Genomic DNA, 26,803 nt, shown 5'->3' on the forward strand with positions numbered 1-26,803 from the left:
GCAGGAAGGGAAGGAACGTGCCAATCCTTAATGAAACAGAGGAGGAAAAGCCACTTTAGGAACCCATCACTCACTTTAACCTTTCACTTAACTGGGAAACAAAAAGTGTTTCTTGCTGGAGATTTCAAGTCAAGCAAGGGATCAAGTAAGTAATTACAGATTCCTTAGAGTGGTCATCCTGGAGAACGAAGTTTGAGACCAATGGCACCTTTAAGATCAGCAAAGTTTTATTCAGGGTATAAGCTGTTGTGTGAGTGAGAGCGTGGCAGCAAGATTAGGTAGAAAGATGGCCTGGCTTTGGGGACCACTGGAGCAACACAGACTCAAGGAATTTTGTAGGCCCCATTCCTCCCTCCCTCCTCAAGGAACTCTGGATGTCAAGCCTCGAGATTCCCAATAACGAAGTCCTTTGTTTTGTTTCAAATAGACTGGTTTATTTAGGAATTCAAAGGTGCCCCAAGGAACATGGTCCTTGAAAATACTGAGATACCAGAGGTTACATGGATACTATACAGGGTATCGTAAACCGTTACAAAAGGCGCTTCATTCAAATCTAAGGTTCAGAGGGTACAGCAGTAACCATCATTTTCACTACAAAAGCATTCTCACACTACAGTGCGAACTGATGAGCCTGTGAATTTTAGGGAGTGCATCTTTTAGGCACAGCAGGCCTTCCCCCATAACATAAACTTTCTTCTGCCAGATGGTGAGGTGTACGTGGTTGCTGTGTTGTAAATAATGGGGAAGGACCAGATTATTAACCTGACATTTCTTCAGCCGTCTTATATTAAAATAACCGGACTTGACACTGCAAAGCACTTAAGCACTGAAGTCCCCTTCAGATTCAGAACTTTCATTGTGCACATATTTTCAAATTAATCCCTAAGGGCAAAAGAACTAGAAATCCGTATCTGAACTGCAAGAATGCAGGTTTAAAGATATATTTAAAGACAAACCCTTCCCCTCCCCAGTAAGGGTAGCACTGCTTACTTTTTGGACTTGGGATGTGGGGCAGTGTTCTTCCCTTGCCCTTTGGGGTTCGAAACTCTGGGATATACTGCTGACCCATCCCTTCCAGATCCAGCTTCCTCTTGGCCTAGAAAAGAACAAATTGAAAACATTGTTTTAACAAATGGAATTCCATTTAAGAAACAAAAGAAGAGTCTAGTACAAAAAAGGGATGTTCATTTCTCCACATAATCAAGTTTACCTTTTAACTGTTGCCAAGGTATATGGGGGAAATATTCCCTATAAAACAAAGAGTCTTTGCTCCAAAGCAATATATTAACCACTAAACCACAGGGCTGTGTAGAGATGGTCATTCTCTTCTATAATCATCTCTACAGGTTATCAGTACTCTGACTGAAAAGGAGTCAAAAGTTTATTTCTGCTATCAAATGAAAACCTTATATCCCAATCAAAAATCACCGATATTATCATTTATGATTTTTATATAAAGCAATCTAATCACTCTTGAAATGATTAAACACGAAGGACTCACAATACAAAAATACTTGCATATGCCAATGAAATCAAAACAGAAAAAAATGCCTATATTTTCTATTTCGACTGAAAGATATAACACAATTTCTAAGATTCTCACCAAAGTGCATTCAAAAATATTAAGACAGCCTCATCCCTGAATCTCTCTGATGTAGATTGCATTATGTGAAACAAATATGACCATCAAAACCATTTAATTTGTCTTCTCTGAATGCATGGATAGGGAGGGACGGTGGCTCAGTGGTAGAGCATCTGCTTGGGAAGCAGAAGGTCCCAGGTTCAATCCCTGGCATCTCCAAAAAAGGGTCCAGGCAAATAGGTGTGAAAAACCTCAGCTTGAGACCCTGGAGAGCCGCTGCCAGTCTGAGAAGACAATACTGACTTTGATGGACCAAGGGTCTGATTCAGTATAAGGCAGCTTCATATGTTCATGTTCAATATGTTCATGACATAAGCAATAGCATCTTTGAGCTTAGAATTAACTTTGCCATAAAAATATATGTTTTAAAACTAATCTGCTCCTTGTTCATATTGTAAAATTTACTTCTGGGCATGAAGCCATTTAATTACATTATCTTTTCTTCAAGAATGGAGCAGAAAGAACATTGTTCACAGGCAAGGTTTGTTCAATCAACAGTCAGCATCTTGATTCACTCCAAGGCCGCACTAGTCTTTTTTGCCGCTGCATCACCCTGACTGCTCAGTGTCTCATTCTGTCTTGAAAATCACTTTTAAAAAGCAAACCAAAGAAATAATAATACATAACTAAATAAGGAACTGGGGAGGGGCTTCCCCTCCCTTTTAGTTAACTGTCTGCCACAAACTCTGTCTTAAGCAAGTGTGAGTGAACAAGTTCCTTGAGTAATAGTAACTTTTGTGGACTTCTTTGCAAGCTAACTGAAGCAGCAAGCGGCTAACCAATGAAGAGCTGCAGACCTCAAGTCTGTTATTGATGTAGCTGAATCCTAGCAACGTTTCCCAGAAACACCGCTAATTTCATTGGGATGTAATTTCAGGCTATTATATGGATAGGATTTTGCAGCCTTTTAGTCCTCCATTTCGAAATTATTTCTTCCAGTCATCCAGGATATGTAAGTTTCAAAAATAGGCTCAAAAAGTAAAAAAAATTGCCTTGGTTTTAGGTACCATCACATTTTTAAAAAAACAAACAAAACAAAACTGCAGCATGAGGACTAGAAACATTTTTTGACTTTGAGAAAGTTGGACTTGTACAAAACTGCTTCTAAGGACTGAAGGCCCTTTGCTAGCAGAGGAAGAAGTCAGGGCAGACCCGGCTGGAAGCAGATAAGCAAGATCTGCACAACTTTGTTTCTCCTCTGAGCAACGTAGCCAAGGGAGGAGGCACAGGGCTCTGGTTAACAGAGTTGAATTAGGACAGGGGTGGCCAAATTTGATTAACGTAAGAGCCACATAGAATAAGCATCAGATGTTTGAGTGCTGCAAGGGAGGGAGGGAGGGAGGGAGGAAGGAAGGAAGGAAGGAAGGAAGGAAGGAAGGAAGGAAGGAAGGAAGGAAGGAAGGAAGGAAGGAAGGAAGGAAGGAAGGAAGGAAGGAAGGAAGGAAGGAAGACAGACAAATAGATGGGGAGGGAGGGAGAGATGGAAAGAAAGCAAAAGTAGACTTGGAGAAGTGATTTAAAGAGACAAATGCCTTCTCCAAGCTGGCCAACAGTGGGGGCTTTGAGAGCCACGCAATAAGTGCAAAAGAGCCACATGTGGCTCTCGAGCCACAGTCTGGCCACCCTTATACTAGGTTTGAATGCCCACTCTGACATGGAAGCTTGTTGTGTGAACTTGGGCCAGTCAAACTCCCTTAGTCTAACTAGATCTCAGAGAGCACTGAGATCGAGTTCTCAAAACCTTTTAAAAATCCCTGGACCAAGGGAGGTTAGATTGAAATCAACGAGGGAGCAAGCCTTCTCAACAATGGCTCCCCAATGGTGGAATCAACTACCAGAGGAGGTGCGAGCCCTGCGAGACCTAAATCAGTTTCGCAGGGCTTGCAAAACCGCCCTCTTTCAGCTCGCTTTTAGGATGAAGCCCGGGATATGACAGCTAGCCATCCTACACATAGTCTGAACTGTAGCACCTTAATTGATAAATCATAATTGGTTTACTCTTATATCTAATTTTAGTTTAACTTATGAATGTAACTTAATCTATTTTAACTGTATAGTAATGATTGTATTTTATTGTATTTTACTGTAACCATGGTGCTTACTATGCCTTGTTAGCCGCCCTGAGCCTGCCTTTGGCGGGGGAGGGCGGGATACAAAAATAAATTTATTATTATTATTATTAACCTACCTCAGAGGGTTGGTGTGAGGTTAAAATGGAGGACAAGAAAACAATGTAAGTCACCTTAATTCCCGTTGGGCGAAAGGATGGGTAAACAAATTGACAGGGACCATTTGCCTGGAGAGAAATAGCTCTGCACTGGAAAGTTTTTTGTTCCCTCCCCCTTTCACCTGTTTTTATTTTATTTTCATTTACAAACTTAATATCCCCAACTTTCCGGCTTTTAAAAAGGCCGACAAGGTTGCTAGCAATTTAAAACATACATGGCAAAATTTCGTTATAAAACTATTAAAAAATCAACAGCCCTCCCAAACATACATCATTAAAGCACTTTCCAAAAGAATTAACGTTATAAAGCAGTTGAAATAATTTATTTTTTTGCTTTTGTTTTGCCATCAAGTCACAGCCAACCTGTGGCAACTTCGTAGGGTTATCAAGGGAAGAAACGTTCAAAAGGTGCGTGTCACCGTTGCCTGCCTCTGCATAATTCCTTGGTATTCCTTGGTGGTCTCCCATTCAAATACTAACCAGGGCAGACCGGCTTAGCTTCTGAGATCAGGCTAGCCTGAGCTACCCAGATCAGAGATGGATAATATATATAAAAAAAGTGTCCGACTAGCAATACCCTCATTAGGAATGAAGCTTCTTTAGGCAAACCTTGAACAAGTCCCCGTCCTTAGGGTTTGTAGAATCTTTCGGGCTCAAGTGCCGTGTTCTACTGGAGAAAGTTTTTCTTCCAGACATTTCGTTCTCGGCTGCGGAGAACATCCTCAGTGGCGTTGCAGCCGGAGCAGGCGCTCTGACCTTCTTGGCTGCTGTGCATTGAGTGAGCTCAATGCACTCACTCAATGCACAGCAGCCAAGAAGGTCAGAGCGCCTGCTCCGGCTGCAACGCCACTGAGGATGTTCTCCGCAGCCGAGAACGAAATGTCTGGAAGAAAAACTTTCTCCAGTAGAACACGGCACTTGAGCCCGAAAGATTCTACAAACCCTAATGATGATACCAGCCGTGAAAACCTGAAATCTTTGATGAAGTCCATGTCCCTTCGTCTAGACTGCTCTACAGGGTCATTTGGAGAATAATATAGGAGGCAGAACCACGGAGGTCATGGCAAGCCTTGAAGAAGAAGAAGATATTGGATTTATATCCCGCCCTCCACTCCGAAGAGTCTCAGAGCAGCTCACAATCTCCTTTCCCTTCCTCCCCCACAACAAACACCCTGTGAGGTGGGTAGGACTGGAGAGGGCTCTCACAGCAGTTGCCCTTTCAAGGACAACCTCTGCCAGAGCTATGGCTGACCCAAGGCCATGCTAGCAGGTGCAAGTGGAGGAGTGGAGAATCAAACCTGGTTCTCCCAGATAAGAGTCTGCACACTTAAACACTACACCAAGCCAGCTCTTGGAGGAAGGACGGAAGACAGAACATGCTTTGGTACTTTTTAATCAAATCTTCTAATGTTTAAGAGAACAGCTTTAATACTGACTGCCTTTCTGCCGTCAAGACTTCTAGACAAATTGCGAGCCAACAAAAAGGCCATTTATGATAAAATCCAGGTAACAATAATCCAAGGATTCACACATACGAATTGTTTCAGTAGCAACAGTAGCAGTCTCGTTCATTTTAAGGCTCAAGAAAAATCTGACTGGTTAATGGCACTTGAGAGATATGGGTAGTTACTAAACGAGTATTTCTAACAGGGTGTTAATAGTTTGGACACTGGTGACATAGAAGTCCTGATCCTCATTTGCCCTGTGAGGTAGATTAGGTTGAGAGTAACTGACCCCAATCACCCACTGAGATTCAATGCAGCCTTGAACTCTACTCTTTAAATCCCTTACCCTTTAAATCCCTGCCCTTAAATCCCTTACACAACACGGTCTTTCTATAAAAAGGACTCATGTGCCACATGTCTTCAGTCACTGGGACCCCAAGGCAGCAAACAGCAAATATATAAAGTAATTTATAACATATAATCAAATTCAAAAACCAGAGCAGCTGTAAAGAGACAGAAGCCAAAAAAAAGGGGAGAGTTTGCATAATTTATGCCCTGGAAGAACTATTAATTTTAGGAACTTGTAGTTGCTTATCCATTGTGGGCAGCATCAGAATAATAGAATCTCTAGGAATAAGGCACGTCACGAGGGAAAATACATCAGGCTCTAGAACGAGGCTGTGGGCAAGTGCCCCCCCCCCCCGCTGTCTTCCCACACACTCACCCGAGTGAATGAATTCACTTCCCCCAACTGTGGTTTCTTCCCACCCAAGGCAGTGGTTTTCTGTGGGGGAATTGACCTGAGTTCAGTTTTCCATCTCCTCCAGTTTGGTGTAATGGTTATGTGTGCGAACTCTTATCTGGGAGAACCGGGTTTGATTCCCCACTCCTCCACTTGCACCTGCTAAGATGGCCTTGGGTCAGCCACAGCTTTCATAGAAGCTGTCCTTGAAAGGGCAGTTGCTGTAAAAGCACTCTCAGCCCCACCCACCTCACAGGGTGTTTGTTGTGGGGGGAAAGGTAGATAAGATTGTGATCGCTCTGAGACTCAGAGTATACGGCAGGATATAAATCCAAAATCATCATCATCTTCTTCTCCCTCCTGTATGCAGCCTCCACCTAGGAAAAGTGCAGGCTTTCTACACAGTGTGGACCAAAGCAATTTACATCATTCTACTCTTCCCCTTTTGATCTGCACAACAACCCTGTTAGGCTGAACATCTGTGACTGGTCCAAAATCACAGTGTGGACCAAAGCAGGAGGAAAGCAACTTCAGCAGAGTATAATGACACAGAGCCCAGCCTGCAAAGCAGCCGTTTTCTCCAGGGGAAGTGATCTCTGTCATCTGGAGAGCAGTTGTAATTCTGAGTGATCTACAGCCCCCACCTGGAAATTGGCAGCAATGGTTCCCCAGGAGGAAATGGCTGGTTTGGAGGGTGGAGTCTATGGCATTGCACCTGTCTGAAGTCCTACCGCTCCTCAAACCCACTCTCTTCAGGCTCCACTCCTCAAATCTCCAGGAATTTCCCAGCCTGGAGTTGGCAACCCTAACTCCTTCCCAGCAGCAGTAGCAAGCAGCCAGGCGTAGGGTAGCCTGAAGAACTCCTGGTATAACAACTGAACTTCAGACAACAGATCTTTCCCCCGAGGAAAACAACTGCTTTGGGAGTGGACTCTGTGCCATCACAGTCAGCTGAGGTCTCTCCCCTTCCCTCCCCAAACTCTGGTTTCTGTCAACTCCACCACAAAATCTCCAGGAATTTCCCACCAACCTGGAAATGGCAGACCTAGTCAGGACTGGGCCCAATGAGTTCTTTCTCAAAGGCAACAAGAGGCCTGGAAAGGGCCTCCCCCCCACACCTTTTGCTGAGAGAACCAAGCTTGGTTGCCTTTTACTGACAGAAGATCAGTTGCCTAGCAACCGCTACTGCCTAGCAGCTTCCCCAGTGGCCCAATCCTCATCCGTCCTGGGTCTGGCAGTGGGCAGGGGATAGGAGCGTAGCTAATGAATGGGACAGGAGAGCATCTGACTGGCAGTTCATGTACCAATCACTGATGTAGTGTACACCACAGCCAATGGGAGAGCTGGATTAGGCCAATTTCATTAGAGTTTTAGATCTTAACATAGGAGATAGAGTTGGAAGGGATCTCTGGGATCATCTAGTCCATCCCTCAGCACAATGCAGAAAATTCACAACTACCTCCCCCCCCACTACCTCCCAAATCCATGCCAAAATATGGCAAAAACACACACACAAAAACCTGGATCCCTGGACAAACTGCTTTGTAGAAAACTGCTTCATAACCCCAAAGCGGTGACCAGCATTTCCCTGGACATGTAAGAAAGGGCCAGGAGAACTAAGAAGAGAACTAAGAAGGGGTGTGTGTACTGGCTTACGGAGGAAAAGGCATAGCAAACTGGAGCTCCATATAAAGGAAGACCAACAGGAAAAATAAAGAAAAAAGAAACGGGAGCCCAAAGCCTGCCAGCTGGCCTATCACTTCCTGCTCACTTCCTGTCTAGTGGCAAGCCCCACTCCCAGAGCGCCTGCCTCTCTCCTCAACTGCTTCCTGCTAGGTCCTGGCTCACTCAGACAAGCCAAAGCAGCGGCAGGAAAGTTGTCAAGCAAGAACTGACGGAAAGCAAGCAAAACTATAATTTCCAGAAATTTCAAAGGGAAAAAAATAGGTTTGGGGGAGGGAAGGAACCAAAAATGTTGAGCAAACTTGGAAAAAAAATGTACTGCTTACTTTCTCATCAACCTTACATTTTACTGCTTTCCCACCATAACAAGCATTTTTTATAACCTGGTTAGTACATAACTTTGTACTGTGGCACATTTATGCAATTTAAGAATTATAAATGGCATCGTTGTTTATAAGTAAAATTCTAAAAAACCTAATAGTAGAAGCAAAATGCACAGCGCAAGCTATGTGTTATGCTGTTCCTCCCTGCACAGTTTAGAATGCGACTGCTATATTTGTTCACTGCTTAAAATTAAACGTAGGTTCTATTTAAAACTCTTTGGTAGTAATTAAGACAGCTGCTCTACGATTGTAATGGAGGCTACAATGTCATGTACATTTACATGCAAGTAAGTCACACTGCGCATAATGCAGTCTCAGCTTTTTAAAAAAACTTGAGTTACGTTTCAGAGGATCTGAATGTCATGTGCAGTTTGCGCCCAGAGTCTACAATCAGAATTCCAAAAGATACACAGAAACAATCACAAATCAATTTCGCAGGAAGCTGCTGCATCTGCACTTTACATATGCATGCACTTCTAAATTCATGCTTCTGCAAAACATGAAGAAGTTTCCAGCACTCGATACCATGTCTTTCTTCTAGCTCCCCCCCAAATTACATTTTCGAAAACTCAGCATGTTTTCAGAAATCAAATATTTCTTTAAACATAGATTTCTTTAAACATTTTTTGGCCACTGTGTGACACAGAGTGTTGGACTGGATGGGCCATTGGCCTGATCCAACATGGCTTCTCTTATGTTCTTATCCATTAACACATGCTCTTTCAAGGCAAGAATTCATTCCAAAGGTTAAAATGATACTTCATAAATAAATAAATGTCCCTTCCTATCTACTGACATTATAAGCAGTCTCTTGCTGTAAATAAACTGTCAAGCGCCCATATTCTCAATAGTCAGTCTTTTGTTTTAAATCAAAGCTGTTTTATTGTTAGAAATTCAGAAGCTCTCCAAGGACACAAGCCTTGGGAGTAATGACGTATAAAGGGTTACACAGTTGTTACATAGGATATCTTCAAAGGTTACATTACAGATGCATACTTGAGTCACGGGTTCAAAGGTTACTTAAACGCTATCTCTTTTATTACTAAGGAATTTAGGCTATTAAAAACATCTCCCATTCTCACACTTCTCTAGTAGAAGATAAGAGTTGTCAGTGTGAACCTGTGGGAGAGGCGACTTGAAAGTGGTACCAGCCAGGCTGTAGCATTAACATCCTCGGGCCAGATGGATTTATTACTTGCCCAATGGTTGTAAATAAGGGGGGAGCAGTAGAGAGCTGGTGACCTGCTCTTTGTCTAAGAAACAATTATGTTACAGAAATTAGCGCGCTTGACACAAACATGGTAGCTGTGTGCAATTACATTACGTTCCCCAGAGAGTACTAAGATCTGGATCTCAACATCTCCTAGTGATCCCCGGGCTGAAAGAGGTGAGACTCTTGACCACCAGGGATCGGGTCTTTTCAGTGGCAGCCCCCTCCTGGTGGAATCAATTGCTGGAAGAGGTTAGGGCCTTGCGGGACCTCGCTCAGTTTCGCAAGGCCTGTAAGATCGCTCGCTTCCGGCAAGCCTTCAGTCGACTGTAGGAGAATTCTGGAACAACTGTCGTCCAGAGAATATGAGTAACATCTGATTTGTTTTAACTAGTACTGTTTAATGGTTTTATTGATTTTATGACTGCAATCATAGTTTACTATGATTTGATGTAAGCCGCCCTGAGCCCGCCTCGGCAGGGAGGGCGGGATATAAATTGAATTAAACATAAACAAACATTATTCCAGGACTTAATGCATAAAAAGGGCAAATGGGAATGGTAAATTTATGCTGTACAGCAGTTGTGGTGACACCTCCATCACTGATTGCCTAAACCAATATGATGACATATGAACATATGAAGCTGCCTTGTACTGAATCAGACCCTTGGTCCATCAAAGTCAGTATTGTCTTCTCAGACTGGCAAGCGGCTCTCCAGGGTCTCGAGCTGAGGTTTTTCACACCTATTTGCCTGGATCCTTTTTTGGAGATGCCGGGGACTGAACCTGGGACCTTCTGCTTCCCAAGCAGATGCTCTACCACTGAGCCACAGCCCCATTCAAGGCTCTCCAGGGTCTTAAGCTGAGGTTCTTCACGCCTACTCGCCTGGACCCTTTTTAGTTGGAGATGCCGGGGAATGAACCTGGGACCTTCTGCTTCCCAAGCAGATGCTCTACCACTGAGCCACAGCCCCATTCATGGCTCTCCAGGGTCTCAAGCTAAGGTTTTCCACACCTATTTGCCTGGACCCTTTTTTGGAGATGCCAGGGATTGAACCTGGGACCTTCTGCTTCCCAAGCAGATGCTCTACCACTGAGCCACCGTCCCTTCCCCTAGAACATAGAACAGACATGAATATTCCAGTCAATGGGAGAACAAAGCCAGCTGAATGGCAACAGCCCAGCTTCTGAGGGATGGAAAGTTATCAGTTCGGCTGGGTCCGGTATTAAAACTTCACACAGACCTTACAGAAAGAAGTGGCTTGATGGGGCCGGCTGAGGATCAGAAAGAAATCTCAAGCATCAAGGAGGCTAAAGGGAGAGGGATCCCAGCGGAAGGAAGAGTACACAATAGGTATGTTGAGAAACAGGAACCACAAGAGAAAGGTTAGGAAGAGGAAGTCTGAATTGCCAAGCAGGCAAATTATTCAGCACTGCTAATGCTAACCACGGGACCAATGCTGAATTTCTAAAGCTCACACAGAACCAATCCAGATAGTCAAGGAAGAGATTGCAGAACTGGGAGAAAAGAAAAAAATGGCCCCATCAGAAATTTCAAAAAGAGCGATTGAACATATGAACATATGAAGCTGCCTTCTACTGAATCAGACCTTTGGTCCGTCAAAGTCAGTATTGTCTTCTCAGACTGGCAGCGGCTCTCCAGGGTCTCCAGCTGAGGTTTTTCACACCTATTTGCCTGGAACCTTTTTAGGAGATGCAAGGGATTGAACCTGGGACCTTCTGCTTACGAAGCAGATGCTCTACCACTGAGCCACCGTCCCTCCCCTAACTGGCAGTGGCTCTCCAGGGTCTCAAGCTGAGGTTTTTCACACCTATTTGCCTGGACCCTTTTAGTTGGAGATGCCGGGGATTGAACCTGGGACCTTCTGCTTCCCAAGCAGAGGCTCTACCACTGAGCCACCCTCCTTCCCCTGCTCTCCAGGGTCTCAAGCTGAGGTTTTTCACACCTATTTGCCTGGACCCTTTTTTGGAGATGCCAGGGATTGAACCTGGGACCTTCTGCTTCCCAAGCAGAGGCTCTACCACTGAGCCACCATCCCTCCCCAAACATATGAACATATGAAGCTGCCTTATACTGAATCAGACCCTCGGTCCATCAAAGTCAGTATTGTCTACTCAGACTGGCAGCGGCTCTCCAGGGACTCAAGCTGAGGTTTTTCACACCTATTTGCCTGGACCCTTTTTTGGAAAAGCCAGGGATTGAACCTGGGACCTTCTGCTTCCCAAGCAGATGCTCTAGCACTGAGCCACCGTCCCTCCCCTTGAAGCGATTATCACCCTTCAAGGTAGTAAAATAAGGGAGAGACAGCAGACAGCCAGTCACCCATGAGGCTCACACAGGATGAGTCCCCACATCACTCTGATGGCGCTTAGAGTCAGCCAACTGAAAAATGCTTGCCTAGCACCAACAAGAAAGCTGTTAGCAGCAGCAGCCACATGCAAAGAAGCAGGGTGGTAGTGGTGGCTTTTGCAGCTGCACGGAAAAGAAAACCACACTCAGCGCATCTTCAGCCCTGCACAGAAAGCCACACCCATCCAAATTCTATTCCCCCTTTGGGAACCCTGACCCATTTTTCCATTGGGGCAGCCTTTGGTTGGAAGATGCTCTCTGAGTTGTATTCATAAAAACAGGTTGCTTACCTGTAACTGATTATCTTTGAGTGGTCATCTGTGCATTCACACTGATGGGATATAGTGTGCCTGCACCAATCCCGATCAGTACCTCAAAGCCTAGGTAAAGGATTTTCACACCCTTCCCAATTGCCATGTGCAGGGGCTCCACCGTGCATGCCCATTGGGAAGGGCACAAGTGATGGACATGGCTACTTAGCTGCGTATTTAGATAGTACTACTAATCCAGAGGCACACCAAGAAATCATATTTTGCACTTACAGACACACTAGAATATGAGAGTTTATTTAATCCCAGTAGCTTCCTAATACAAGATGTTAGGGTAAGCTATCAATGCTCTCGGAGAAGGTAGCTGACATCTCAAAGGAGCCATTGTTCTAGCTGCAAGTTGATGTGTCTGCAGTAAGTTTCTGGGGCTTCCTGGAAGCAGACTATTTTGGGAGGCATGTGAAAAAAAGCAAAGAACTGGACTGTACAAAGGAACCTGCAAGCCAAGGGAACTTTAGCTAAAAGCACAAGAGCCTGGCCAGCAGAAGCATTCAGAAGGGGTGTCTCCAAGCATATGGATTCATATCGAATTAATCAATCATATCTGGATAGCTAATGTGCACAACTAATCAAATCTGCTTTGCATAATTATAAGTGATGGCATTTTAAGTACTAAATGACCTGCACTTTCTCTATTCCTCAGAGACCTGCGGAATTTCTTTGAGGGTCTTTTCCCTCTGTACAGTCTCTCAAATAATTTATTACTAAATTATTTTTCAGCTTCCTTTTACTGCAAGACTCCAGGCGTGCCTTCAATTGAGTGAGGGGGCATACTTGCCCACGGGTTGTGTGGAACACGAGGATCCCACCAGGTCCTTCTGACCACTGAAAGCCCCTAGAAGAGAACCAACAGCAGTGGGGAAAGTGGGTAGTGCGAATGCACAGATGACCACTCAAAGATCATCAGTTACAGGTAAGCAACCTGTCTATCTTCCTTGTGGTCTCTGTGCTTCACAATAATGGGAGATTAGCAAGCATGAGTCAAAACCTACCTGGAGGAGGGGTGCTGGAGGTAGACACATGCTGTCTCTAACACTGCTCGGCCCACAGAAGCTCCTTGTGTACAGCTGAAAGTCCAGAGAATAGTGCCTCACAAACATGTGAGATGTTGCCCAAGTGGCAGCTCTGCAAATGTCCGGTAGAAGAACTCCCTGTTGAGGCCGCTAGGGCTCCTCACAAACATGTGAGATGTTGCCCAAGTGGCAGCTCTGCAAATGTCCGGTAGAAGAACTCCCTGTTGAGACCGCTAGGGCTCTGTAGAGTGGGCACTAACTGGTACTGGGAGAGGTGATGTTGCCAGTATGTAACAAAGCTATATGGTCTCCACAATCCACTTTGATAGGCGTTGGGACGAGATCCTGCATCCCAGAGTTTTGGTAGCATATGACACAAACAAGGAAGGTGATTTCCATGTGTTGCCTGTTTGGTGCAAACAGAAGGACAAGGCCTGGCAGATATTCAGGGTATGGAGTTGACACTCATAATCAGAGACTGGATGTGGATAAAAGGTAGGTAGTACAATGTCTGCAGAGAGATGGAATTCAGAGATTATGTTGGGTAGAAAGTTCACATCTGGGGCCAAAGAGGCCCCATATTTTCATGGAAGGAGATTTTTTTTTTTTTGGGGGGGGTGTCAAAACGTAGAGCCCTTAGTTTTCCTACTCTACGTTATGACATTATAAGCACTAGAAAGGCGGTTTTCAATGCCGATAAACGTGGAGTGCAAGTGGACATGGGTTTGAATGGTTTAGATGCCAGGCGGTGTAATACCTGCGGCAAATTCCGTAGTGAGGTGGGTTGTTGCGCTGGTGGGAACAGTTGTACGAGGCCCTTCAGGAACCTCTTGGTAGAAGGGTGAGTGAAGACAGAAAATCCATTGACTAGTTTATGTGGTCGAAATGGCTGCTAAGTACATCCTTAGGGAGGAGTGACTAAGACCTTTGTCAACTAAGAATAACAAGAACCCAAAGATTAGTGTTAAATCTGAACATGATGAAGAACTATGTACAGAGTCTCAATACTGTATAAAAGCTTTCCACTTATATGCATATAATTCCCAAGTGGAAAGTTTCCTGCTATTGATAATAACGTGTTCGACCCTGGTGGCAATTGAGTTTAAGGCAGTTTCCATGCCATCAGCTTTTGTATCATTTTTGTCAACTTCAGATGCAGCATGTTGTGGTGAAGGACCTGGCTTGTGGGTGAGGAGCAGGTTGGGTTCCGGAGGAAAGTGGTAGACGATTCCCCTACAGAGATGCATGAGGGAAGGGATCCAGTGTTGCCTCAGCCACCATGCAGAGATTAAGATTCCCGTCGGGTTCTCCCTCATTAACTTGTTCACTACTCTGGTGAGGAGAGGTAGTGGGGGGGACAGGTAAAGGTGCTGATGATGCCAGGAGTATAGGAGCCTTTCCCCTAGCGACAGTGAGTCAGCCACCGCTCTGGAGCAGAAGGCAGGGCATTTCCTGTTGTGCCTTGTGGCAAATGCATCAATGGACGGACTGCCCCGTTCCTCAAATAGAGGTTGAAGGTACTTCCAGTTCAACCTCCCGTTCGTGAAGAGCGGCACCTCCCCTGCTCAGGAAGTCTGCTGTGATGTTCTGCACTCCAGGGAGATGGGTCACTGTTGGAAACACCCTCTAGGAAAGGCAGTCTTCCCAGATGTCGAGAGCAAGTTGACAAAGCCTACAGGAGGCAGTGCCCCCCTGCTTGTTCAGGTAATACAGGGCTGTCGTGTTATCCATTAGGGTGGATACTACATGGCCTTTCAGTAGATGTTGGAACGAGTGCAGGGCAAAGCTGATGGCCAGCAACTCCAAGTAGTTTATGTGGTCTGTCATGAGATGCTGTTCCCATGAAGCACCCATGCACAAGCTGTGGAGATGTGCTCCCCAGCCCCACAGGGAGGTGTCCATTGTGAGAGTTTGAGATCGGAAGGGAATCTGAAAGGGAGTACCCTACATCAGGTTTGTTTCTCTCTCCCACTAAGTCAGGGACTCTAGGACGTGCTGAGGCAGCCTGAGGCATCGTGACTGGTGACGGATGGAAGGCCAGAAATTTTGGACAAACCGAACTTGTAGTGGTCACATAAGGAGGCGAGCCTGGACAAGACCTGATGTGGTGGAAGCCATCAGGCCCAGGAAACACTGAATCTGAAGGGCAGACATGTTTCCTTGATTGCAAATGGTGGTTACGAGGGATGTGATAGTTCCACCTTCTGTGGTGGAAAGAAAGCTCTGCAGAGGCGTGAGTCTAGGATTGTGCCTATGAACTGGACCCCAAATAGATGGTGTCAGGTTCAATTTCTTGGCATTGACCTGAAACCCCAAGTCATGAAGAAGGATCATGTGTCAGAGTCTGTGGCCAGCCAGTCATCTATGTAGGGGGAAATGATTATTCCCTGAAGACAAAGATGAGCTGCAATGACTACCATCATTTCGGTAAAGATATGTGGGGCAGTGGATATCCTGAAAGGGAGTGCTTTGTATTGGAAGAATAGATCTCCAGTAGCAAAATGCAAGTAAGGATGGAAATGTCAGTGGATTGTAAGATGGAAACACGCATCCTGGAAATCCAGTGTAGCCATCCACGCACTTCCCAGAGAAGTGGACGGATGTTCTGAAGCAATGTCATCCTGAACGTCTTGTAGACAATTAATTTGTTCAGGGCCCTGAGGTCCATTATTGGTCAAAGGCCTCCATCTTTCTTTGGGACAGTAAAATATTAGAAATAAAACCCAGAAAGGTGTGAATGGATAGAAACCAGTTTTATGGCTTGCTTTGTTATAAGGTTGTCGACCTCTTGCAGGAGGGCTAGAGGTGGAGGAATGATGATGAGTCCAAAGGGTGGTGGAGTCTGAACACTATTTTGTAGCCTTCTTTGATTACGAACAATACCCACTGGTCTGAAGTTATTATTTCCCATGCAAGTAAGTGGGGTTGAAGGCAGATGGGAGGGAGCAGCTGATGGATGGTGATGGGTGGATGGACTCTGGAGTCAAAGGCTCCATTTAGGGTGGTTTAGAGACCTTGGATCTGCTCTGTTGTGATGGCAACAGGGAGAAATATTGCTTGGATCCAATCTTGACTGACTCTGGTGAGATATCAGTGACCAAGGTGGCTCTGGTGAGGATTTGTCAAATGATTTTCAAGACCACAGTTTGGTCCAAGTCTTTTGTTTCCCAGATCTCGATGAGGTGGAGATGCCCAGATCCCAGGAAGTCTTGATGCTTTTATCAAGGTCCTATAAGACCATGTTGGTTGTCTTCCACCATGGTCCTGGTGTCCTGAGGGAGGCAGTGGAGCATAACCAAGAGTGGTGGTGGAGGGTTGCGATGGATGTTAGCGTTCTGGGGAAAACCTCCAAGGAGTACTTTGCTGTGTTCACCTTGTGTTTTGCTACTAGCATAGCCTCTCTGTGTATGTGTTTAGCCTCTTGATGCTTTTCTTCAGGCACAGAGGTCAAGATATCCATCAGCTGCTCCCACAGAGCATACTGATAGTGTTCCATACAAGCTGCGTAGTTGATCTTGATGCCTAGAGCTCCTGCTGAGTAGAACTTGTGTCCCAGCGAGTCAAGCTTGTTTCTCTCCTTGTCTGATGGAGCAGAATGGGCACATTTGCTTTTGGAGGGAAATGCGATGACCACAGAGATAGGCTTGGGGTGCGTAAACAGAAAACTGGCATCAGTTTCCTGGATCGTGTACATGTGGTCGAACCTACAAGATAATATTGGTGTTGAGGCAAGTTTCAGGCAGGGCACTTTCGTTGCTTGCAGAAGGACTGATGTCACACTCTAGAAGGCCACTAGAGTGGAAGCATCCCTTTGCACTATGTCAAAGACCATGTGAGTTATCACTGGCTGACATTGAGTAGTTGATAGTGCAAGAGTATGGGCCATGTGTTTAACGAAGTCCCCATAGGCTCGAAGGTCCTCCAAGGGCAAGATCAGAGAGTTCTCTGTTAGCTGCTGGGGGAGGGGAGAGATGGCTCAGCATTAGTGTCGGAAGGCTTGGAACTGGCGTTGTCAGATTCCTGGTCAGAGTGGGAGGATGAGGCTTCTTCCAGGAGCTGATCGAGTGGAAGGTTGTGCTGGTGGTTTCTTCAGGGCTGATTGTTTCGGATGCTGATCCTTCAGAATGGGCTTTAACAGTGGAGGCTCCAGTGTCAACCTCGAGTCATGTAGGAATGGCAGGAGGCCATGGAATGAGTGTCCCAGTCTGGTGGTGGTCGAGGGAGCCACAGAAAAGCTGAAGGCATAGGTATGCTCCATACAGGTTTAGCCACTAACATTGGTCCCAGAGTGGTGGTAGGTTCCAGTCATCTGGCGGCATTGGTGTGGAAGGTTTAGGTGCTGGGGCCGATGGGTGTTTGGGAAATGTCTAAAGGACATTCTGAAGGAGTTGGGTGAGTTGAGGGGCTGTTTTCCAAGCCCAACAAGAGTGCGACAAGTCAATTTCAGAGTCAGATAAGAGACCCACGAGTGAGACTTTTAGGCTGTGGGACTTGTTGGACTGGCGAGTCAAGAAGCTGGATCAGCAGAACCAACTGAGATTCTGGAATATGGTGAGGTGAAGCAGGTTTCTCAGGATGGTGGCGAGGAATTTTAGATCTTTTGGGGTCCTTTCTGTGCCATTTTTCCTTGTCCCATTTGTGTTCTTTGCCCTCCCTGGGTGAGAGGAAGATCCAATCTGTGGTGAATGGTGAGAGGAAAATCCAATCTGTGTGGCAGTCAGAAAGGAACTGGCAGGATCCTCATGCCCATTCCAATGGGCATGCATGGTGGAACCCCTGCTCATGGCAATTGGGAAGGGCATGAAAATCCTTTACCTGGGCTTTGAAATACCAACCAGGATCAGCACAGGCACGCTATATCCCATCAATGTGAAGCACAGAGACCATGACGATGATCTGTTTGGTCCTCCAGTTTCACAACAGAGTCTATACAGCAGAATTTGATCCCTGCAGCATTCAATTTTTTTTAAGGACATTTTAATTTTTTTAAAGGCTGGAGAGAAAGTGTGATGTTAAGGGGATCTGGCTAGAATTTGGGAGACCCCTTCTCCCATTTTAGCCTCAAAACCACTCTGTAAGGGAGGGAGGGAGGGGGAGAGAGAGAGAGAGAGAGAACGAAAATGACTGGAAACTTCTGCAAACTTCCATGGCAAGGCAGAGAACTGAACCTAGGTCTCCCAGTCAAACGCTCTAACCACCAAGCTAGTGCCATATGAGCAATTTCCACAGAGAAATGCTCCTTCTGTTCAGTAATTTCTCTGGGCACCTAATAGTTAACTGCAGTCACAAGGGAAGCACCTGTTTAACCAAGCCCGGCCACACTACAACACCTTGCCTCCCTTCACCTTCCTCATTTGGGACTCACACATCACACGCAAAACAGAATTGCTCTTACCTGTAACTGTTGTTCATCAACCTCTTCTGTGCAGACTGTGCACCTGGCACAAGACAACCACAAACAGATTTTCTTCCAGCTAAAAGTCATCGGGGGGGCCCCCCTCCCCCTCTGGAGCGGATGTGAATGGCCGTTCCAGCCCAAACTGTCGTGTGCACAGGATACTCCGTACCCCAAATTATTTTCATCCCACTTCATCCCTTTCCCTCAGTTCCTGCCAGACCACTCGAAGGAAGCACATTCCTGAGCACGATCATGCGAAGGCTCACAGCAGGGCAAGAGGGAAGGGATGTGTGTGCACAGAAGACATCAATGAACAACAGTTACAGGTAAGTGTAATTCTGTTTTCATCTTCTGTCTTCAGTGCAGCCCTACATTTGGACTTGTTATAATTACTTCAGTAATTATAAACTGTTAGTCAACAGGAAGTGACGTGTGTTGATTGTAAGCAGTCCGTTAACTAGAAAGAAAGCCTGCAAACATTTGTAGGCGGTCTTACTGAAATCAACAGGAAGTGACGTGTGTTGATTGTAAGCAGTCCGTTAACTAGAAAGAAAGCCTGCAAACATTTGTAGGCGGTCTTACTGAAATCAACAGGAAGTGACGTGTGTTGATTGTAAGCAGTCCGTTAACTAGAAAGAAAGCCTGCAAACATTTGTAGGCGGTCTTACTGAAATCAACAGGAAGTGACGTGTGTTGATTGTAAGCAGTCCGTTAACTAGAAAGAAAGCCTGCAAACATTTGTAGGAGGTCTTACTGAAATCAGCTGGAATTGAGTGTTTTGTTTGGAGATCAATGTACTGGCTATTCTGCATTTTATGACTCTCTTCCCGTCTTCTGCCTAAGTTTGGAGAAGAGGTGCCATTCCTAGTATTGTGCTCTAGCAGTAAAGATATCGAAGCTAATGTCTGTTATTTTCACCCCAGTTTTAGGTAAGGTAAGGTAAGGCAAATTTATTTTTGTATCCCGCCCTCCCCCGCCGAAGGCAGGCTCAGGGCGGCTCACAGACATGGAACAACCATGATTTCTATAAAATACAATCAATACAATACAATAAGACAAATTAAAATACAATTAAATTACCATTATAAGTTAGGATAAAATTAGATAAAACAGCTGTTATGTGTTAATAATTAATAATTAAGGTGCTACAATTCACAGTCATATATATAAGATGGTTAGATGGCTAGAGGTCAGTTTAGTCAGGTTCTATCTTGAAAGGGAGCTGAAAGAGGGTGGTTTTGCAAGCCCTGCGGAACTGGTTCAAGTCCCGCACGACTCGCACCACCTCTGGAAGTTGATTCCACCATCGGGGGGCCATTACTGAGAAGGCTTGCTCCCTCGTTTTCAATCTAGCCTCTCTTGGACCAGGGATTTTTAAAAGATTTTGAAAACGAGATCTCAGTGCTCTCTGGGGAACATACTCTTCCCTTGTAGTTTTAAGTAAATCAATCATATTATTTTAAAACACGCACGTTCTCTGCCTATTCTTTGCTGCGCCGCTAATTTTAAACTCTGCTAAATATTTTCCTCTAAGGATATCTAACAGGACTTTAGCAAGCTACTCACTGAAATGGGGGAAGGGACATACATAACACCTCCAAGACCCTGTACCTTTCATTGGCTGTGTTGTCTGTTTTGAATAAGCACCCTCTTGCCTTGGAGGATATCTGCAAAGGAGGTAAGGGCAAACTTGACTGCACGTAGCTTGAAGATACTAATTTGAAAGCCGCAGCTGAGCGCTGGCCACCTGCCCGAACAAAGAATCTTTTGCACAGAGCACCTCAAGCCTGTCAAGGAAGCATTAGGAGTGAGGGTGATCTGTGGGACCCATACCCCAAATTGGACTTCTGTGAAAAGATTGGCATCCTCTATCCACCAGTTGAGAGATCTCAAAGTAGCTCTAGGAATAGAGAAGCAGCGCCCAGGGGGATGCCTCCTAGGGTCAAACTTTCTCATGAACCAAAGCTGTAGACGATGCAAGTGCAATCTAGCCAGGGGAATGACAGCCACGGTAGATACCATAATAGACACTAGACAGATTTAGCTGACTGGCACATCTTTTGTAGAAAAGCACAAGCCATAGTTTTAATAACTTGACCTGATCCAGGGGTAAGAAACCCAATAAACTAGCGGGAAGGTCCCAAGCAGGTTTTCTCCCAATTGACCACTAAGCCCAAGTTTTTGTAAGTCTAGAGCAGGGGTCCTCAACCTACGGCCCGTGGGCCAGATGCGGCCCGCTGAGGACGTTTATGCGGCCCGCCGGGTTATGGCAAAATCAGACCGGAAGTGACGTTCGACCTAAGCTTGCGTTAGCAACGCACACTTCCGACACTGGGCTGAGGCGGCGGAGACAGAGTGTGAGGTGATACCGAGGTGAGGTGAGTTCCCAGGCCAGGGTGTGTGGTGTGGGGAAGGGAGAGAGATGCAGAAGACGGAGAACTGACGGCCCGCGGCCTTGTACAGTAACGGCAGTCCGGCCCTCCAACAGTCTGAGGGACAGTGAACTGGCCCCCTATTTAAAAAGGTTGAGGACCCCTGGTCTAGAGGATCACATCCGAACGAGCCCTCAGGAGCTCCTGAGACTGGACTGCAACAAATAGGGGGGAAACGGTGCAACCCCCTTAAATGAGCCACAATTACTGCCCTGCATTTAATAAAAGTCCAAGGAGCAATAGCAGGGCCAAATGGAAGAGCCAAGTACTGAAAAATTTCTGAGCCTTGCCAAAATAGCAAATCAGGAGTTGGGGGCGAGCAACTTAATTACAGATCAAAGAGAAACCATTCTGAACTCCGAAACCTTCAGAAAGTTGTTTAATTTTGTCAAACTAGGGATTGGCTTGTGGCCTCCATCTTATTTTATTCACCAGGAAAAAAACTTGGGAGTAAAACCCCTTGACTGTATGCCCGTGGGAACCCTCTCAACAGCACCCTTTTGTAAGAGCTCACTGAGTTGGAGCTCAGGATATGGGGTTATCCACCACTACTAATGCAGGGAGACTGGGGGGAGTGAGTGAGATGAACTCAAGAAAATAACTGTCATGAGCAATCGACAAAACCCAAACATCAGAACCAACAGAACACTATGCATCACGAGACTGGGCTAACCTATCCCTAAACATGGGAGCATCTGAGGACATTTGAAAAGATAGTTTGGGGAGGGACGGTGGCTCAGTGGTAGAGCATCTGCTTGGGAAGCAGAAGGTCCCAGGTTCAATCCCCGGCATCTCCAAAAAAAAAGGGTCCAGGCAAATAGGTGTGAAAAACCTCAGCTTGAGACCCTGGAGAGCCGCTGCCAGTCTGAGAAGACAATACTGACTTTGATGGACCAACGGTCTGATTCCGTATAAGGCAGCTTCATATGTTCATAGTCAGAACTGAATCTGCTCCCTATGAGGAGACCGTTGGCTTGCAGGCCGAGGTCTTAGGGCACTCTTTCTCCTTTGGAAGGAGGGCAGCTGATATTGACACTGAGGATACTGGTAGGGCACATGTTGCTGCTAGTATCTCTGGCCTTTATAAAAAGGAGTAGCGAATCCATATTACCTTGAGGTGAAGTGCTGCCTTGGGGCGGAAGGTGAAGGAAAAACACTAAAAGACTTTGCAGTTTGATTATTCTTTCTAACTGTAGACAGGATATCATCTGTGGTATGAGAAAAGGCTAGATCCTTCAAAGAGGAGGTCCTCAACCCAACAGCTCGTCATATTGGTACAACAGCTAAGGCCATGGGCCTTGCTGCCATGTTGGCTGCATGTCTGCTTGCATTTATCTCCTGTTTGGAAAGCCTAAACGTTTCGGACTGTTTGGAAAGCCTAACTGCTTCACAGAATCAACTTGGCCTGGGGTGGCCAAACTGTGGCTCAGGAGCCACCATGCTGCTTTTTCATACACCTTGTGTGCCTTCTGGAGGGTCAAGGAGAAATTTAATGCAGGCTTATTCTTAAGTAAGCATGCATAGCATTGGGACTTCAGTCAGCTTCTGAGCTCTGACCTATAGGTAGGCGACTATTTCTGCTGTGTGTGAAAAACAGGGAAGGAGAGGGAATAGGCAGGCTTGCTAGCTCTTTTATTTTTTTTTTTATTTTAACCATTTTATTTGAATTTACACAAAAACCTTTAACATAAATACATTGTACAAATTGGGGTTGCTTGTGGAATATACAAACGTAAGCATTCCTTATTACATTAACTTAATATTATCTCCAATAGCTTTATTATCTTATTAACAACTCTTCCCTCCGTTATCTCTCTTCATTAAGCCAATCATAAAATTTTCTCCATTTTTCAATTGCATCAGTTTTAGATAAACCTCTAATCATATTAGACAGAATATCCATTTCAGCGACGCTTAGAATTTTTTGTATTAGCTCATCCCTTTGAGGTATTTCTTTTCGTCTCCAGATTTTTGCAAATAAAATTCTAGCAGCCGTTATAATGTGGACTGTAATATATTCGTCTTCTCGTGGAGTGTTATCTCTAACCAAGGACAACAGCATCATCTCTGCTTTCAATTGTATATTTACCTTTAAAATCTCCCTTAATAAATTATAAACCATCACCCAATATTTTTGTGTTAAGTCACATGTCCACCAACAGTGAAAGAACGTACCTATCTTTACTTCACATTTCCAGCACTTCGGTGAGACCGTAGACTTGATTTTACTCAACCGGGACGGGGTAAAGTACCACCTGTGGAACATTTTGAAGAAATTCTCTCTAAAACTAACCGGTTTGATTATTTTATAGTTGTTTTTCCATAAGGTGGCCCATTGATCTATCATAATATTTTTCTCTAAGTTCTTAGCCCACCTTAACATTGTCTCCTTGACCACTTCATCTTCTAGGTCCATTTGTAGGACATAATTATATACCCTCTTGATTAATTTATATGGGCCTGACAGTATTAATTTATCAAAATCAAAATTCTGCCTTGTAAATCCTGTAATTTTATCTCTGTTATATTTTGCCGTAATCAACACCAGTGTCCACCAATCTATCTTCATTCCCTGAATGTCTAACTCCTCCTTATTTTTTAATTTGTCCATGTCGTCAAGGAGGTCACTATATCTGATTGGTTTTGTAGTCTCCCATAGTTGAGGCTGCACAGAGGCTTCTTCAGGTGAAATCCATCTGGGAGTCTTTCCCCCATAAATCTTATTTTTGATCTTGAACCAACATGCTAAAAGAGACTTCCGGATCAAATGGTTTTTAAAATACGTCTGAGGTTTCCTTAGATACCAGAGGTTAGCATGCCAACCGGCTTGGAGGTCAAAACCTTCAATCGCTAGTATACGCTTATTCTCTAGAAGTATCCATTCTTTTAGCCATAAAGTCACACAAGCTATGTGATATACTTCTAGATCTGGGAGAGCCAAACCTCCATTTTGCTTCTTGTCCAGTAAAATTTTCCATCTAATTCTGGGTTTCCTGCCCTGCCAGATAAAAGATCTAAACTGCTGAGTAATTTTAACAAAAAACGGCTTTCTAACCGCAAAGCATACCATTTGTAACAAAAACAAGATCTTAGGTAATATACACATCTTAATCAAGGCTGCCCTTCCCATAAAAGATAATCCTAAATTGTTCCATTTTTTAAACAATATTTCCGTCTCTTTTAAAAGTGGTATAAAGTTATTTTCATAAATGGTACTACATCTATTTGTTAGGATTACACCTAAATATTTTATTTTTTGTTCTAATTTGCAGCCCATCTTATTCTCCAGTTCCTGAGATGCTAAGTCCGACATATTTTTCGTTAGAATTTTCGATTTCTGTTTATTTACTTTTAAACCTGCTACCTCACCATACTCAGATAATTCCTTTAAGGCCTCCTCAGCTGACTCTAGAGGATCTTGAAGAATTAAAGCCATATCATCTGCATATGTCAAAACTTTATATTCCTCTCCTTTCGCTTTAACTCCTTTAATTTTAGCATTTGTCCTAATCGAATTATTCAGAACTTCCAAAGATAATATAAATAAAAGAGGGGACAGCGGGCAACCCTGTCTCGTACCTTTCTCAAGTATTATCTCATCCGTTAAGTCTCCATTAACCACTATCCTAGTTGATTGTTTATCATAGATCGCTTGAATATTTTTTACGAAATCTCCTCCACACTCCAATTTCTTAAAAATTTCAAACAGGAAATTCCAATCGAGATTGTCAAACGCTTTTTCCGCATCAATAAAAATGAAGGCAACCTGCTTATCCCTACATAGGTCCAGATACTCCATAATGTTGGCCAAAATACGAATGTTTGTTCGTATATATCTAGATGGTAGAAAACCCGTTTGATCTGGATGGATTATACTATTTAAAATCTTTTTCAGCCTATTTGCCAGAATTAAGGAGTAAACTTTATAATCCACATTCAATAATGATATTGGACGGTAACATCTGATGTCATTCGGTTGTCCGTCTAGTTTAGGTATGAGCGTCACATTACTATGTCTCCAGGAATCAGGTAGTTTTGCAGAGTACCAAACCTCCTGAATTAAATTTTTAAATTGCATAATTAACAAATCTTTAAAGGTAATATAGTATTCTGCAGGAATACCGTCAGGGCCTGCCGCTTTGTTCTTCTTTAGCTTAGACCAGGCTTCTTCTATTTCAAACATAGCAATTGGTTCATTTAGGGTTTTTATTTTATCTTCCGGTATCTTCATCAAAGACTTTCTATTCAAATAAGCCTCCTGATCTTCCTTATATATGTCGGCCTTTTTATATAAATCTGAATAGAAATCTTTTACTATTGTCTTTAAATCTTCCAGACGGGATTTGGATCTTCCTTCTTTATCTTTTAACACTTTAATTATTTTTTTTTCCCTTTCCTTCCTAATTCTATGAGCTAGCCCCTTTCCTGGCTTATTTGCATTATCAAAATATTGTTGCTTGGAATATGCTATTTTCCTTTCCATTTCCTCCAGCATGGCTAAGTGAAGTTTGTGTTTTAAATTCCACACTTCCTCTTTGATTGCCTTCCGGTTTTATGGCGGAGCGGAGCGGCAGCGTTTCGGACTGGCTCTGAAGCCTGTCGAATTCCAGCCTTTTAGGGGGGCCTGTCCTAGGTCCGTACTCACTCTGTTGAAGAGCGAGAGTACATAGAAGGGGCAAGGGGAGAGGAGGAGCCAGGCTGGCTCTCCGTCAATCCCCCCTACCTTAATTTCCCGAAGGCTGAAAAACGTCGGAAGACGAATTGAGCTCCAGCCACCGGTCCACGGAGGCGGCTTGTGGAGGTCGGGTGACGAGAGGCACGATTTTTACTTTTCTCCTTTTCGGGCACCCGGGCGGTGCTGGCTTAGACGGCTTCAATTGAAGGTGGGGTTTCCCGCTGTCTAGTAAATCCTCCCCGTCCCGTCTATGAGGAGGAGGAGGAGGTGTCTGATCTGCACGGAAACATCGGCAGCGGCGGCGGCGGCTGTGGCAGCGGGAAGGAATGCAACTATACAATGAATAAGTGGATGGCTTCTTCCCTTTCCTGTTTGTGGAGGAGAAGTGTAAAGCTGTTGGTTTATTTGCGAAGCTAATGGGCGGCTATTTGGTTTGAGACTCTTTGTGAAGTTTGGTTTGCTTTTGGACTTTGGGGCGTTGTCGGAAAGTGGAAGTTGGAGTTAAGACATGACGGTGGCTTAGAAGGGCCAATTTGGAATTGCGGACACCGTTGGGACAGCAATGGTTTGGGCTATATTGGAGCTGTTACTTTAAGGAACAACGCAAAAGCCTGTGAAGTTTGACTTATAGTAGAAAGGGAAAGAGAACTCATAAGTAGATAACGTGAGCTACAGTACTACAAAAGACGATGGACTATTGACTATTGACTGGGTACTTACTGAAGACCAAAGTTTGTGAAAGTATAAGGAAGGAAGATTTACTATCTTTCCTAGTCTGTGATTTTTTCTGTGTTTAGGTTATACTCCCTCTTGTGGTTAATTTCATATCGCTCTGACTGTTAGCCGTTGAACACATATATAACCTAAGACAGTGAATGTTAATTAACGTTTGAGAATTGATTGTGTGTATACTGTTGACGATAAGGTAGAGTGAAACAATAAGGTTCAGTGGAACAAATCCTCTTATAAATTAAGGTTAGTGTGTGAATACTGGTTGGCAGGATGTCTCAACAAGGGAAATTTAAAGCTTCTCCAGGGCAGCCTAAAGCAGTTGGTGCTGCAATTGCGCAGGAGTCAATTAAAGAAATACAGCAGAATTTTGCTGAGGCACTTAATCAACTGCAGGCTTCATTATCCAAACAAATAGAAAGACTGGGTGATAAATTTGATGGTTTAGATAATAAATTTAGTGATACTAAAAAAGATGTATTAGAAGTGGTGAAGATAACTAAATCAATAGAATATAAATTGAA

The 26,803-nt window shown here is 44.4% G+C and overlaps 1 protein-coding gene and 1 non-coding gene across 2 annotated transcripts in view; both read right to left on the reverse strand.

The window, feature by feature from the left end:
- Window positions 1-26,803, reverse strand: part of E2F2 (E2F transcription factor 2) — a 93,528-nt gene that overhangs the window by 38,696 nt on the left and 28,029 nt on the right. Inside the window, exon 2 of the mRNA XM_060257933.1 lies at window positions 991-1,096. Coding sequence (XP_060113916.1) covers window positions 991-1,096 — 106 coding nt within the window. The remainder of the gene's footprint in view (window positions 1-990; window positions 1,097-26,803) is intronic.
- TRNAT-CGU (transfer RNA threonine (anticodon CGU)) lies at window positions 11,042-11,108 on the reverse strand. The gene has a single exon. It is a non-coding gene; the product is annotated as a tRNA-Thr (tRNA).

Source organism: Heteronotia binoei, chromosome 17 (assembly GCF_032191835.1).
Source record: "Heteronotia binoei isolate CCM8104 ecotype False Entrance Well chromosome 17, APGP_CSIRO_Hbin_v1, whole genome shotgun sequence".
Taxonomy (NCBI): domain Eukaryota; kingdom Metazoa; phylum Chordata; class Lepidosauria; order Squamata; family Gekkonidae; genus Heteronotia; species Heteronotia binoei.